Raw genomic sequence first — 13,090 nt, 5'->3', positions numbered from 1 at the left:
TACCTAAGAAACTAATAACAGCAGTTCCCTGGTGAGGGGACTGAGGAACTAGGCAGATGAAAAACAGCATAATGGAAGGAAATATGCACATGCGCATGTGTGTTTCTATACATAAATACACATATACATACAGTTGATAAATTTTTTATACTGTTCAAAAATTATCTACATACACATATACCTATATATGTGTTAACTTATGGCCTTTCTGAAAAATTATGTTTTAAAAAGTTCTTATAACTTGACGGTTACATTAGTTTACACCTACCCTGAAAAGCTTGTTTCAAAGCCTGTGAAATAGACTCCTATTTCACACTAGTCTAACTCTTTCTTGAAAAAGCATTTACCAACCTCACTGGTATTCAAAATGCAAATTAATACAATAAGATAAAAAAATCCAAAATTACAAGTCATTTAAAATGCTGGCAAGGAAACAGTGAAATGGACACACTAAATGCAAGTCTTTAAGACCCTTATAATTTGCTAATACAAAAAGCCTTTAAATAGACTTCCAATTTGGTCATTTCACTTCTAGATATCTATCCTATGGAAATCAGTCAAAACACAAGAAAAATTTTATGAGCAAAGTTGTTCGTCTCACGATCACTAAAATGGCAAAAATAGTACAGTATCCATGAGAAGTAGCTAAACCATGACAGATTCATTACGCAGTCTGTAACATAACTAATTTTCTTTTAAATACAGAAAATTATTGTAAGTAAAAAAAATAGTATAAAAATTTGCACTCTGTTGGTGGGATTGCAGATTAGTGCAGCCACTATGGAAAACAGTATGGAGGTATCTCAGGAATCTGAAAATGGAACTACCCTATGATCCAGTAATTCCACTCCTAGGCATCTACCCGGAGAAATCTAAAACTACAATTCAAAAATCTGTATGCACTCCTATGTTTATTGCAGCACTTTACACAATAGCCAAGATATGGAAACAACCAAAATGCCCATCGGTAGATGACTGGATTAAGAAGCTGTGGTACATTTATACAATGGAGTATTACGCAGCCATAAAGAAGAAAGAAATCTTATCCTTTGCAGCAACATGGATGGATCTAGAGAACATTATGTTAAGTGAAATAAGTCAGAAAGACAAGTACCATATGATCTCACTTATATATGGAATCTAAAGAAAAGACTATGTGAATGAACTAATCAGAAACAGTTTTGGGGACACAAAGAAAAAACCGAGAGTTGTTAGATGGGTGTGGGGGGGGTTGGGGATAAGGGGAAAGGTGAAGGGATTTGGAAGCAGCTGGTAACCACAAGATGGTTTCAGGGTTTTTTTGAAAATTAATTTGGGGAAGGTATTCAATAATGTTGTAAAGATTATGTTGGGTATCCGATGGACATGCGTCCTATTTGGGAGACCACCTCAGGGATACTGTGGATACCTGACCATGGCATTGTACACCAGAAGCTAAACATTAATGAATGCCAACTATAATTTTATATATATAATGTGATGGTTCAGTGTGAGGTCGGAGGGATAGTGGATGGGGGGTAGGGGGGTTCACAGTGTGAGAAATATAAATGATGAACGTCTAAGTATTACCTTGTCTTGTACACCTGAAACTAATAAATAAATTTTTTAAAAAATTTGCACTGAAAAATGGCTTAAATTAAATTCACAAAATATTTACAATGGTTACCTTTGAGAGATGAACTTATAATTTTCTACTGTATACTTTTTTGCAACCTTCCTATACTGAGCACGTATTTTTAATATTTAAAAAAAAAGGTAAGCACCTACCCTGATGAACTTGTTCCAGAAGTTTCACTAGGAGAAGAATGACTGAGTGGAGAAGTGGAAGGTCTAAAGCTATCCTGGAAATCTTCTGAACCATGTCCACCATGCTCAGGAGAAGGATTTTTCAAATCTATCAGAAAGTTATATTTTCTAATGAGAACAAAAAAACCACACTCTGCCTCATTTTCGGAATGTGATCAGTTACTCTGACACTTACCAACATTTTTAGGTGAAATTAAGCAATGTTTTCCAAAAGTCACATGCTTTTCACTGCTGCTTGTTTCACTACCATATTCATTTTGCCTCTGATTTTCTCTACTATTTTGCATTCCTTCACACCCTTCCGACAGCCAAAGGGATGCCATCCTGGGGCTCCTCACTACTGAATAACTACTAGATGTTGGAGTGCATACTGGGGTAGCTTTTTCACTGTTACCAATATGTGGAAATTTGCTGTCAATAGCGCATGTCTTCACATCAATTATCGCATGCTCACTCTTTCTTACATTTGTAAGAACTGAATTTGAAGAATTTATGGTTCTTAACGATTCCTGGTTTTCACTGTCTCCATTTGTACCATAAACAATAGCTGCCGTATTTTCTTCTGGTTCCCTTATACTTATACGAGTAGCACTTAAGTCCACTATATGGTTGTCTTGCGTAGTCCATTCTTTCGGCAAAGGTAAATCCCAAATATCAGACACATCAGCTCTTGAGAAGTTTTCTAGTCCACCTTCACATCTACTATCTTCAGTTTTTTTAAGGTATTTCTCCATATCAAATGTACTGGATCCATTACTTTTTTCTAAATCATTAGATACAAAATGAGACACAATGGAACAGTCCTTTTGTTCACCATCTTCCTGAAAAGTTTTCTCTCTGGTTTTATTTGAAAGTGACTTGATCATGGCAGCAAATTCAGAAGGCTCAGTACTCACGGATGCATTTGCAATTGCTGAAGCAATGGTGCTTATCCTAAGTACAGAATCCCCACCATCAGGTAGCTTGCCTTTGCATCTTTGGGGTTTGCTGTTCATGAACAAAGTGTCCTAGAAATGAGAAACTTTACATCAGATAAATTTACCTCAGGTCCATGGCAGGTACATATTAGTTTAATTTCTATTTATGAGTGCTACATAAGATTTAACAGCATCAAGAAATTAATGGTATAACAATTAAATACCCTAATGAAATAAGACAGCTGTCATCAACTTGAATTTTAGAGTGATTGTTTACATAATCAGATTATCAACTGCTTAAAAAAAAAATCCTAGAGTTAACAGAGATAGTAAAACTGAATCAAAGAATAACTTCAAACCAAAAAATTAAGAACGAGATTGAGAAGCCATTGAGCCATTGTCATTGCCAAGTATAGTTCCTGATAATTTCATGCAATTGTTAAAATTATTTACAAGCAAGATATAAATAGGAATAATGAGTGAAAAAATGAAATGGAACCAAAGTAAAGAAACACAAACCTATTTAATATTAAAAAATGCAAGCTAAGACTTCTGCCTCCGGTGAACTTTCTAAGGTGATGGGAATGCTCTAGATTTTAGCTGTTGTGTTGTTTATATGGATGCGTGTATTCATCAAACTTCATCAAAATGTAAGCTTAACATCTGTGCATTTTACTGTTTATAAACCATACTTCATAAAATTAATTTGAAAAGATATGAATAAGTAAAAGATTTCTGCCTCTGGCAATAGCAGACTAAGTAATGCAAATCAACTCTTGCTAAGACCAGTTAGAACTAGACAGCATATCTATAGACATCCCTTAGAAGGCTCTGGAGGACTAAAAAATGGAGTAAAACCTATGGGGTCAAAATTTAAGATAAAGAAAAAAATCCCAGAGAGGTGAGTCCATTAATGGGGATGCTTTTCCCTAAGACATCTGCTGTTTCAAGAAGAGGCAGCTGATAAAACTTCAAAAAGAAGCTAAGTAAAATTGTTCTTGTAGGAGTTAGGGTACATAAAATCTCAGAGTCTGCCAATGATGGCAGGGTGCCTCTGGTAAAAATCATGCTTTAGGATGACACTACAAAGAGCTACACTGTAAGAATAAGAAGAATAAACCAAAATTAGACTGGCTCTCATAAGGACTGAGTCCCAGCTCTAATAAGCTCAATCACAGAAACTGGATTAAAGTGATCTGAGATTGCTAGAGTTCTTCACTCCCTTTCAGAATCAAACATAAATCCTGTCTGGAAAATGTCATCTCCCATGGCCTCAGATTATTTCAACAACTTTTCCTATAAAAGCCCATCCCTCAAACGATGAATGATACATGATGTTCCAAGACAACGTGGCCCAAAGCCAAGAGAAACAGATGCGTGGGGGATTCAGAAAATAGAGTCATCAGAATCCCAAACACATCTAAATCTAAAATCTACAACATAAACATCTAAAACATAAAATATAGAACATAATTAAAGAAATAAAAGACAACAATGAAATTCTACCAGAGGACTAGAAATTATAAAGAAAGAACTAAATGTAAATTCCATAATTGAAAAATACAATAACAAATTAAGAACCCAATGGATAGGCTTAACAACAAATTGGACACAAATGAAACGAGAATCAGACTTGGAAGAGAAGTCTCAAAAAAAAAAACCAATCCAGAATGAACCAAGAAAGAGAAAGTTAATGGAAAACACACAAATGAACAGAAAGAACATAACAGAAAAAAAGGACATTCTGACAAAGTCCAAACCTTGTAACTGAACTCTCAGAACAGGAGAGGAAATGGAACACAAGTTATATTTGAAAAGATACTAGCTAAGAATTTTCTAAAATTTGTAAACGTCAACAACTCAAGAGTTAAGAAAGCCTATGAACAAAAAGCAGGATAAAAGAAAGATGCCAAGCACATCCTAATTAAATCGACAAAAATCAAACAACAACAAAAATTTTAAAGCACAGGTAAGATAAATTACCTTTAATGGGGTTAGTAAGATTGACAGCAAACTTTCATGTTGCCTTATAGCTGCCCAGCGCCTTTCCCAGGACATCACAAGGAAGTGTCTTGGCAAACTGAGACCCGATGGAACATTATCAGTAAAGCTTCCTTGAGGGGATGCCTCAGCAAACTGAGACCCAATGGAATCATATAGGTGATTCCCCCTTAATGAATGGTTTCAGAACAATGACTCCATCCCCTGGGGTTATGCGTGTGTATGTGAAGGCACAGTACTTGCTGGAGCATAATAGGGACTTTAGGGAAAACAGCCAGCAGGCACGAAACTCCACAGACCTTGGAAAAAACAAGCTTTACTTCCTTATATGTTTACTAATAAAAGCTATGCCAATGGCCCCATTCAGGGCTCAGCCCTTGAGGCTTGAGTGCCTGGGCCCAGTTGCACTTTACTCTTGGCTACTGTCTTTCTTAACCCTGCAGTGCCCTTCTTGCTTCCCACAGCTCTTGTGTAGGACGTGACACTTTCACAATGAAATTATGTAAAATAATACATTCAAATTGCTAAAAGTTGTTTCTAACTTGAAAGTCTATACCAAACAAGTCTATATATCAAGAATGAAGGTGAGGGGCAGATGGGTGGCTCAGCTGGTTAGAGCATGAGCTCTGGGCAGTGGGACTCCCGGTTGGATTCCCACATGGGCCAGTGAGCTGCACCCTCTGCAACTAGAATGAAGTCAATGAGCTGCCACTGAGCTCCCGGGTGGCCAGATGGCTCAGTTGGTTGGAGCGCGGACTCTCAACCACAAGGTTGCTGGTTTGATTCCTCAACTCCCGTACTGGACGGTGGGCTGCGCCCCCTGCAACTAACAACAGCAACTGGACCTAGAGCTGAGCTGCACCCTCCACAGCGAAGATTGAAAGGACAACAACTTGACTTGGAAAAGTCCTGGAAGTACACACTGTTCCCCAATAAAAGTCCTGTTCCCCTCCCCCCTAAAAAAAAATGAAGGTGAAATAAATAAAGGTATTTTTAGAAACAAACATATAACTCACCAGTAGATCCTTACTAAAAGAAATTTTTAAGGATGTTCTTCAAGCAAAAGAAAATTAATCTCAGATGGAAGGTCAGAGATGCACAGTGGTTATATATAATAATAGTAATCACTAACATCATTACTACCATGTGTTATGGGGTTTAAATAGAAATAAAAATGTAAAACAATAGAAGCTTATAAGCTTATAATAGTAGCTTACAAGTGGAGTATAACTGAATGCTTTATGATCTTTGTAATCTCAAGAAAGAAGCAAAAAATTTTTTTTAAAAACCCAAATTTTTATTACACATTAGTAAGCAAAGGAGACTTGGGTAATCATTAAAATAACAGAAAAGTAATATATAATTACTAAATTAGTAAAGGGACAAGAATTGGAATATACAATGATCAATCCAAAATATGCAAAAAAGAAAAAGAACACAGTCCAGATGAAACAAAGAGAAAGTAAGAGAGCAGATTCAAACCCCTGTATATTGGGAATTCCATTAAATATAAGTGAAAAGAAAGATTGTGGGAATGGTTGAAAAATAAAATTCACTCTTTCTTACAAAATCCAACTCTTTGTTCTTATAAAAGACACATCTAAAATATAAGGATACAAAAACGTTGAACGTAACATGAAAAAAATACATGTAAACACTAACTAAAAAAAGCTGCTGTTAACTATGTTAACATCAGACCAGACTGCAAGCATAAGGCATAATTAGAGACAAAGGGAGTCAAGCACAATGATAAAAGGCTCAGTTCATCAGAAAAAGAGGACAATTCTAATTTGTATGTACCTAAAAACATAGTCTTGAAATTTTGTTTCAATTTTGTTGAGAAATAACTGACATATGTCACTGTTTAAGTTTAAGGTGTACAGCATAATGGTTTGATTTACTTATATTGTGAAAGGATTACCGCAATAGGTTGGGTTAACATCCATCATCTCATAGACACAATAAAAGGAAAAAAAAAAATCTTTCTCCTTGTGACAAGAATTCTTTGGATCTACTCTCTTAACAACTTTCCTATACAGTCATTTGTTGCTTAATGAAAGGTCTACAATCTGAGAAATGCATCATTAGGTAATTTTGTCATGTGCAAACATTGAAGGGTACTTACACAAACTTAAGATGGTATATAGCCTATTGCTCCTAGGCTACAAACCTGTACAGCAAGTTACTGTACTGAATACAGTAGGCAACTGTAACACAATGGTAAGCATTTGTGTATCTAAACATAGAAAACATACAGTAAAACTATAGTATAAAGGATAAAAAATGATACATCAATTTAGGTCACTTACCATGAATGGAGCTTGCAGGACTAAAAGTTGCTTTGGGTAAAGCCTAGGACATTACTATATACTACTATAGACTTGATAAACACTGTACATTTATACTACACTAAACATAAATATTTTATTTAATTAACCTTAGCTTACTGCAACTTTGTATTTTATAAAACTAGTTTTTTAAACTTTCTAACTCTTGTAATAACATTTAGCTTAAAACGTATTTTACAGCTGTACAAAATATTTTTCTTCATATCCTTATTCTATAAGTTTCTCTCAATTAAAAACTTTTTTTTTTTTTACTTTCTAAATTTTTTTATTAAAATCTAAGAAACACACACACATATTAGCCTAGGCCTACATAGGGTCAGGACCATCAATATCAACTGTCTTCTGTCTTCATATCCTGTCCCACTGGAAGGTTTTCAGGGGCAATAACATGGAGCTGCCATCTATGCTAACAATGCCTTCTTATGGAAGACCGCCTGAAGGACCTGCCTGAGGCTCTCGGGCGTGAGGAGGTGTCACCCTTTTCAGAAATATGTCCATGGTGGTGTGCTTGGTTTGTTTCTTCTTTCCATCACAGATTTGCTTGTAAGCAGATAATGAATCATGAACATTCCTCTCTATGAATGAAAACCTTTCCATGCTGGGATCCATGTTTTCAACCTTTTTAAAAAGCTTGTTGAGGTCTGCAAAAGCCTCTGCTAAATGCTTCAGTGTGAATTTTCTTGGGCATTCTTCTATTTCTTGTCCTGTAGTTTCCTTTGCTCTTCTTGCCTCTTCTTCAGCTATGCATTCCTGTTCCAGTTCCAACAACTCCTCAGTCAGTTCCCCAGGAGCCACCGCCAGGAGTTCCTCCATGTCACCGTCATCCACACCCAGGTTAAAGCTGTTTGCCATCTCAACCACAGCCTTGTTGGTTTTTGCAACCTCCTTATCCTTGGAAAATCCTTTGAAGTCATGGATGAATATCCATCCAATAAATGCCATTTATACCCCAAGCCCAAGCAAGCTTCTTGATGCAGTCACAGATGTTGTAATCCTTCCAGAATTGCATCAGTGTCTTCCTCAGTTGCAGCAAGAGCCTGGGCAAAGGTCCACCTCAGGTAGCAGGCCTTAAAAGCTGCTATGATTCCTGGATCCAGTGGTGGGATCAAAGAAGTGGTATCTGGAGGGAGAAACACCACTTTGACATTGGGATGAAGATCACCATTAAAAGGAGGATGTCTGGGAAAATTACCAACAATAAGAAAATCTTGAAAGGTATGTTATTCTCTAAACAGAACTTCTTCATTTTGCTGGCTCAGCAATTCAGGAAGGCTTCTTGGAAGAGTAGCTGGGTAATCCATGACTTCTTATTGCTCATGAAGTACACTGACAGTGTGTGCTTACTGATGTGCTTAAAGGCCTTGGGGTTCTCACTGCGCCGCAAAGGGTTTCTCAAAGGGTTTTAGTTTGTAGCCTCGAACACTGACCCAAAGCAAGACTCTTATCCTGTCCTTAAAGCCTTGAAACCTGGCATTGACTTAGCCTCCTTATGGATCAAAGTCCTTTCAGGCATGTTTCCAAAACAGAAAAGTTTCAACCATATTGAATATTTGCTCTGGAAAGTAATTTTCTTCCACAATCTTATCTAGTTTCCAAAAATTCTTAGCTGCCTTCTCATCAGCACTTGCAAACTCACCACTCACTTTCATATTATGTAATGAATAATGATTCTTGAATCATTTAAACCACCAGAGCTAGCAGTAAACTCAACATTGTAGTCGAGTCCAGCCTTTTCTTTCAACATCACAAACTACAGTAGTACCTCGGTTTTCAAACATCTCCATTGATGAACATTTCGGTTTACAAACTCTGTAAACCAGGAAGTAAATACTTTGGTTTTCGAACACACCTCGGAAGTCGAACATGTCACGCAGCTTCCGCTGAGTGCAAGATCCTGAGGCCTAGCTGTCGGCTGTTTTCGAATGTTTCAGAACGGGAACGGTCTTCCAGAGAGAAGCGGAGTACAGCATTAGGAATAGAGACCGTGGAAATGTAATGGCTCGGTGCGATATCAGAGGGACAGTGGATGGGGGGAGGGGGGCTCACACAGTGTGAGGGATATAAATGATAAACGTCTAATTATTACTTTATCTTGTGCACCTGAAACTAAAACAAAAAACCAAAAACCCTTCATACCAAACCAAACAAAAACATTATAAGAAAGGGCATTTATCTCACTCATGAACATAGATGCAAAATTCTAAACAAACTATTAGCAAACTAAGTCCAAGGATCTATAAAGAGGATAATGTATCATGACCCAAGTGAGATTTATTCCAAGTGCAAAATAGTTTAACATTCAAAAACCATGTAGTGTAATTCACCAAATTATAAAAAGAGAAAGCTCATGTTTATCTTGATAGTGCAAAAAAGCATTTGACAAGATTCAATCTCCTTACAAGTTAAAAACAAAAACAAAATTAGCAAATAAATGTTAGATGGGAATTTTCTTAATCTGTTAAGTAAAAACCTAGAGTAGATAAGAAATTTAAAGATAAAATACTGAAAAGCTTTACCACTGAGTAAGGGAAACCTGACATCATCACTTCTATTTAACACTGTTCCAAGATGTAATCAGTGAAGGCCAGAGAAGGAAATGAAGGTATAAAAATTAGAAAGGAATAAAATTGTTATTCTCAGATGATAAAACTGTATATATATAGAAAAATCCAAAGAATCTACAGAATTTATCGTAGTTAATAGTAAATTTAGCATAGTTGCTGAATATAAGGTGAGTATATTTTAAAAATGCTTTTGTTTAGCCAGAACAAATGGAAAATGAAGAAAGACAGTATTAAAATAATGTTTCTACAACTTAGTTAGAAATCCTAAAAGATGTACAAAAGTATTTGTACAAAAAGATCATAAAATAGAGAAATTGAAACCAAAATGGATTAGAAGATGCAATACTATAAAGATGTCAATTTTACTGTTCTATAGATTAAATGCAATTCCACTTAAAAGTCCAACATGGTTGCTGGCTGGTTGGTTTGTGGATGGTGACACTATGATTTTAAAATACATATGGAAATGCAAAGGGCCAAAAACAGCCAAGATACTTTTAAGGAAATAAAAGAGGGACGCCTTATTCTATTAGATATCAAGACTTATTATAAAGCTACAACATTTAACAGTGTTATATTGACATATGATAGATCCCAACTGTCCATCAACAATAGAATGGATATATCAACTGCAAAAATATTCATATAACAGAATACTACATAGTAATGAAAATAAGCTATTATTATATTTAACAAAATAGTTGCATAAAACAAACATTAAGTAAAAAAAGAATACATACTACACAACTTCTAATATATAAAATTCAAAAACAGGTGAAATTAATACAATGCTAAGGTCAAACAGGAGAAAGTAATGTTCGGGAGTGGCAAAAAATTGATTTCTGGACTGCTGGCAATGCTCTTTCTTGACGTGTGTGTGTGTGTGTGTGTGTGTGTGTGTGTGTGTGTTGGGGGGGTTGTGCACAAGTACCAGTTATAATTCACTGACCATAAATTTGATTTATAAACTCTTGTATGTTTACTATACACTGACTAAAAAGTGTATTTAAAAATTTAAAGGACACTTACTATAAAACTGGAAAAAAGAAGCCAACCATTATACTGCTTATTTTCCATCTTATGACCTTAACTTGATCTTAGACAAGAACTATGACAATGTGGTTTTAGCTTTCCTTCAAGAAAGGCTTACCTCTGTTTTGCCTTTATTGGCAGTTAATGTCACATCATTTTCACCCACTTGTGAAATACTCTCCAGTTCTTCAGCCTGAAGTGTAATTGATCCTTCACTTAGTTGTGCCTTTGATTGTTCACTTAAGTCTCCTGTAGAAAATATATAACATTCAACTTATATCTATATACTATCTCATAGAAACAATCTGTGAGATAAAGATCACTCAACATAATTGCCAAGGAAGAAATCTTTTTACTCCAAATATCTAAGTCATCCTCAGAAAAACTGATTAAATGTAGTCAATAGGACAAAGGACCATACCACTGTTAATTTGACTCAGTTCTGCAAAGTCTGAACTTTGAAGAAGACTGGATTTTAATTTCTCCCTTGCAAATACTGACAAACTCATTTAATATTTTCTTGCTTTAAGCATTTCACAAATAAACAGTAAGTTGAATTTTAAAAAATGATTACTTCTTTAATAGAAGTAATAGAAACTCAACTAATTATATATATATATATATATATATATATATATATATATATATATATATATATATATACTCTTCATCCCAGCTCCTCTATTGGCACATAGGCTCTTTAAGAACTGGAGCATATCTTGTACAATTTTATATGACATGTAGCACCAGACATTGTACTAGCAATAAGTAGCTATTTGATCATTGTATTTTAACCAAAAAAATTTGATTTAAAATATTTATCACAGATATTTATCATACTTAGACTATCACAATCTAAATCTCGAAATACCTCTTTAAGTCTACCTAAATAGTTAAAATAGTTATAACTCATTAACTCAGTTGTTTAATAGGCCAAAGTTAACTAGCCCATTTGAACAAATTATATTTCATTTACTTTGAGTTTCGTTTATTTTGAGTTTTACAAAAGTATTTAGGTGGGTTTTAGCTGACTTTTTCCACTTTAAATAAAAAAGGCAATATAAGAATCAAATCTGTAACTAATAATGCAAAAGATCTAAGTAGTTTATATACTTTCACTCATAAAGAACATAATTACACAACTACTTAATTTACAGGTTTAAAAAAATGGGTTACTAAAAACGCTTCATTTAATCCATTACCTGAAAATAGATCACGGTTAAGATGAGCCACTTCTTTTTCCAAATTACTTCTTGATAAATCAGATTTTCTTATTAAAGCAACAGGTTCTCTCTTATCTGGAGATCTAATAAAATAACCAAATGATGGCTACAAAATAAACATGTGAATTATTTCCTTGATTTTCAACTGCTTTGAGAAATTCTGTACTATTTTATCTCAATTTTGCTAACCTAGCTAAATGACTACAACAAAATAATTCTTTTCATTTAATCTTAAATTACTAGAGATGAACTTTAAAAATCCAAATAGAACTTATTTCCTTATTGCTAGTTATCTTTAAACATCGGAACTAAATATTGTCAAGTTGCCCTTACTAAGAAATCCAAATTAAAAAAAAAACAAGAAATGACACTTTGTTCCTATGATAATTATTATTGAGCATCTACTATGTGTCAGGCACTGCTAACAAACACCAGTGATGTAACAGTGAGAAAAAGACAAAATTTCCTCCCTTCCTTTAACTTATACTATAAGGGTATTTTATTTTACACAATAAATACATCCTCAAATATCTGTATTAAGGGCACGGCCCGGTGGCTCAGGCGTTTAGAGCTCCATGCTCCTAACTCCGAAGGCTGCTGGTCCAAGTCCCACATGGGCCAGTGGGCTCTCAACCACAAGGTTGCCAGTTCAACTCCTCGAGTCCTGCAACGGATGGTGGGCTCCGTCCTCTGCAACTAAGATTGAACACAGCACCTTGAACTGAGCTGCCTCCCGGATGGCTCAGATGGTTGGAGCGCAGGCTCTCAACCACAAGGCTGCCAGTTCAATTCCTCGACTCCCGCAAGGGATGGTGGGCAGCGCCCCCTGCAACTAAGATTGAACAAGGCACCTTGAGCTGAGCTGCCGCTGAGCTCCCAGATGGCTCAGTTGGTTGGAATGCGTCCTCTCAACCACAAGGTTGCCGGTTCAACTCCCCCAAGGGATGGTGAGCTGTGCCCCCTGCAACGGCAACTGGACCTGGAGCTGAGCTGGACCCTCCACAACTAAGACTGAAAGGACAACAACTTGAAGCTGAACCGCACCCTCCACAACTAAGATTGAAAGGACAACAACTTGACTTGGAAAAAAGGCCTGGAAGTATACACTGTTCCCCGATAAAGTCCTGTTCCCCGATAAAGTCCTGTTCCCCTAAAAAAAAATCTGTATTAAGTTTGGTATCTTCCTACTGACTTGGATG

The 13,090-nt window shown here is 35.8% G+C and overlaps 1 protein-coding gene across 9 annotated transcripts in view; it reads right to left on the bottom strand.

The window, feature by feature from the left end:
- Window positions 1-13,090, bottom strand: part of CEP192 (centrosomal protein 192) — a 148,701-nt gene that overhangs the window by 84,179 nt on the left and 51,432 nt on the right. For all 9 annotated transcript variants that reach the window (XM_081078513.1, XM_081078514.1, XM_081078512.1 and 6 more), the window contains 4 exons: window positions 11,871-11,997; window positions 10,787-10,917; window positions 1,982-2,813; window positions 1,768-1,894 (listed from right to left, as the gene is read on the bottom strand). In XM_081078513.1, the coding sequence (XP_080934639.1) occupies window positions 1,768-1,894; window positions 1,982-2,813; window positions 10,787-10,917; window positions 11,871-11,997 (1,217 nt within the window). The remainder of the gene's footprint in view (window positions 1-1,767; window positions 1,895-1,981; window positions 2,814-10,786; window positions 10,918-11,870; window positions 11,998-13,090) is intronic.

The sequence above is a fragment of the Rhinolophus hipposideros genome (assembly GCF_964194185.1).
Source record: "Rhinolophus hipposideros genome assembly, chromosome: 17".
NCBI classification, from domain to species: domain Eukaryota; kingdom Metazoa; phylum Chordata; class Mammalia; order Chiroptera; family Rhinolophidae; genus Rhinolophus; species Rhinolophus hipposideros.
The sequence above is the reverse complement of the archived record's forward strand: the minus strand, read 5'-3'. Positions and strand labels throughout refer to the sequence as shown.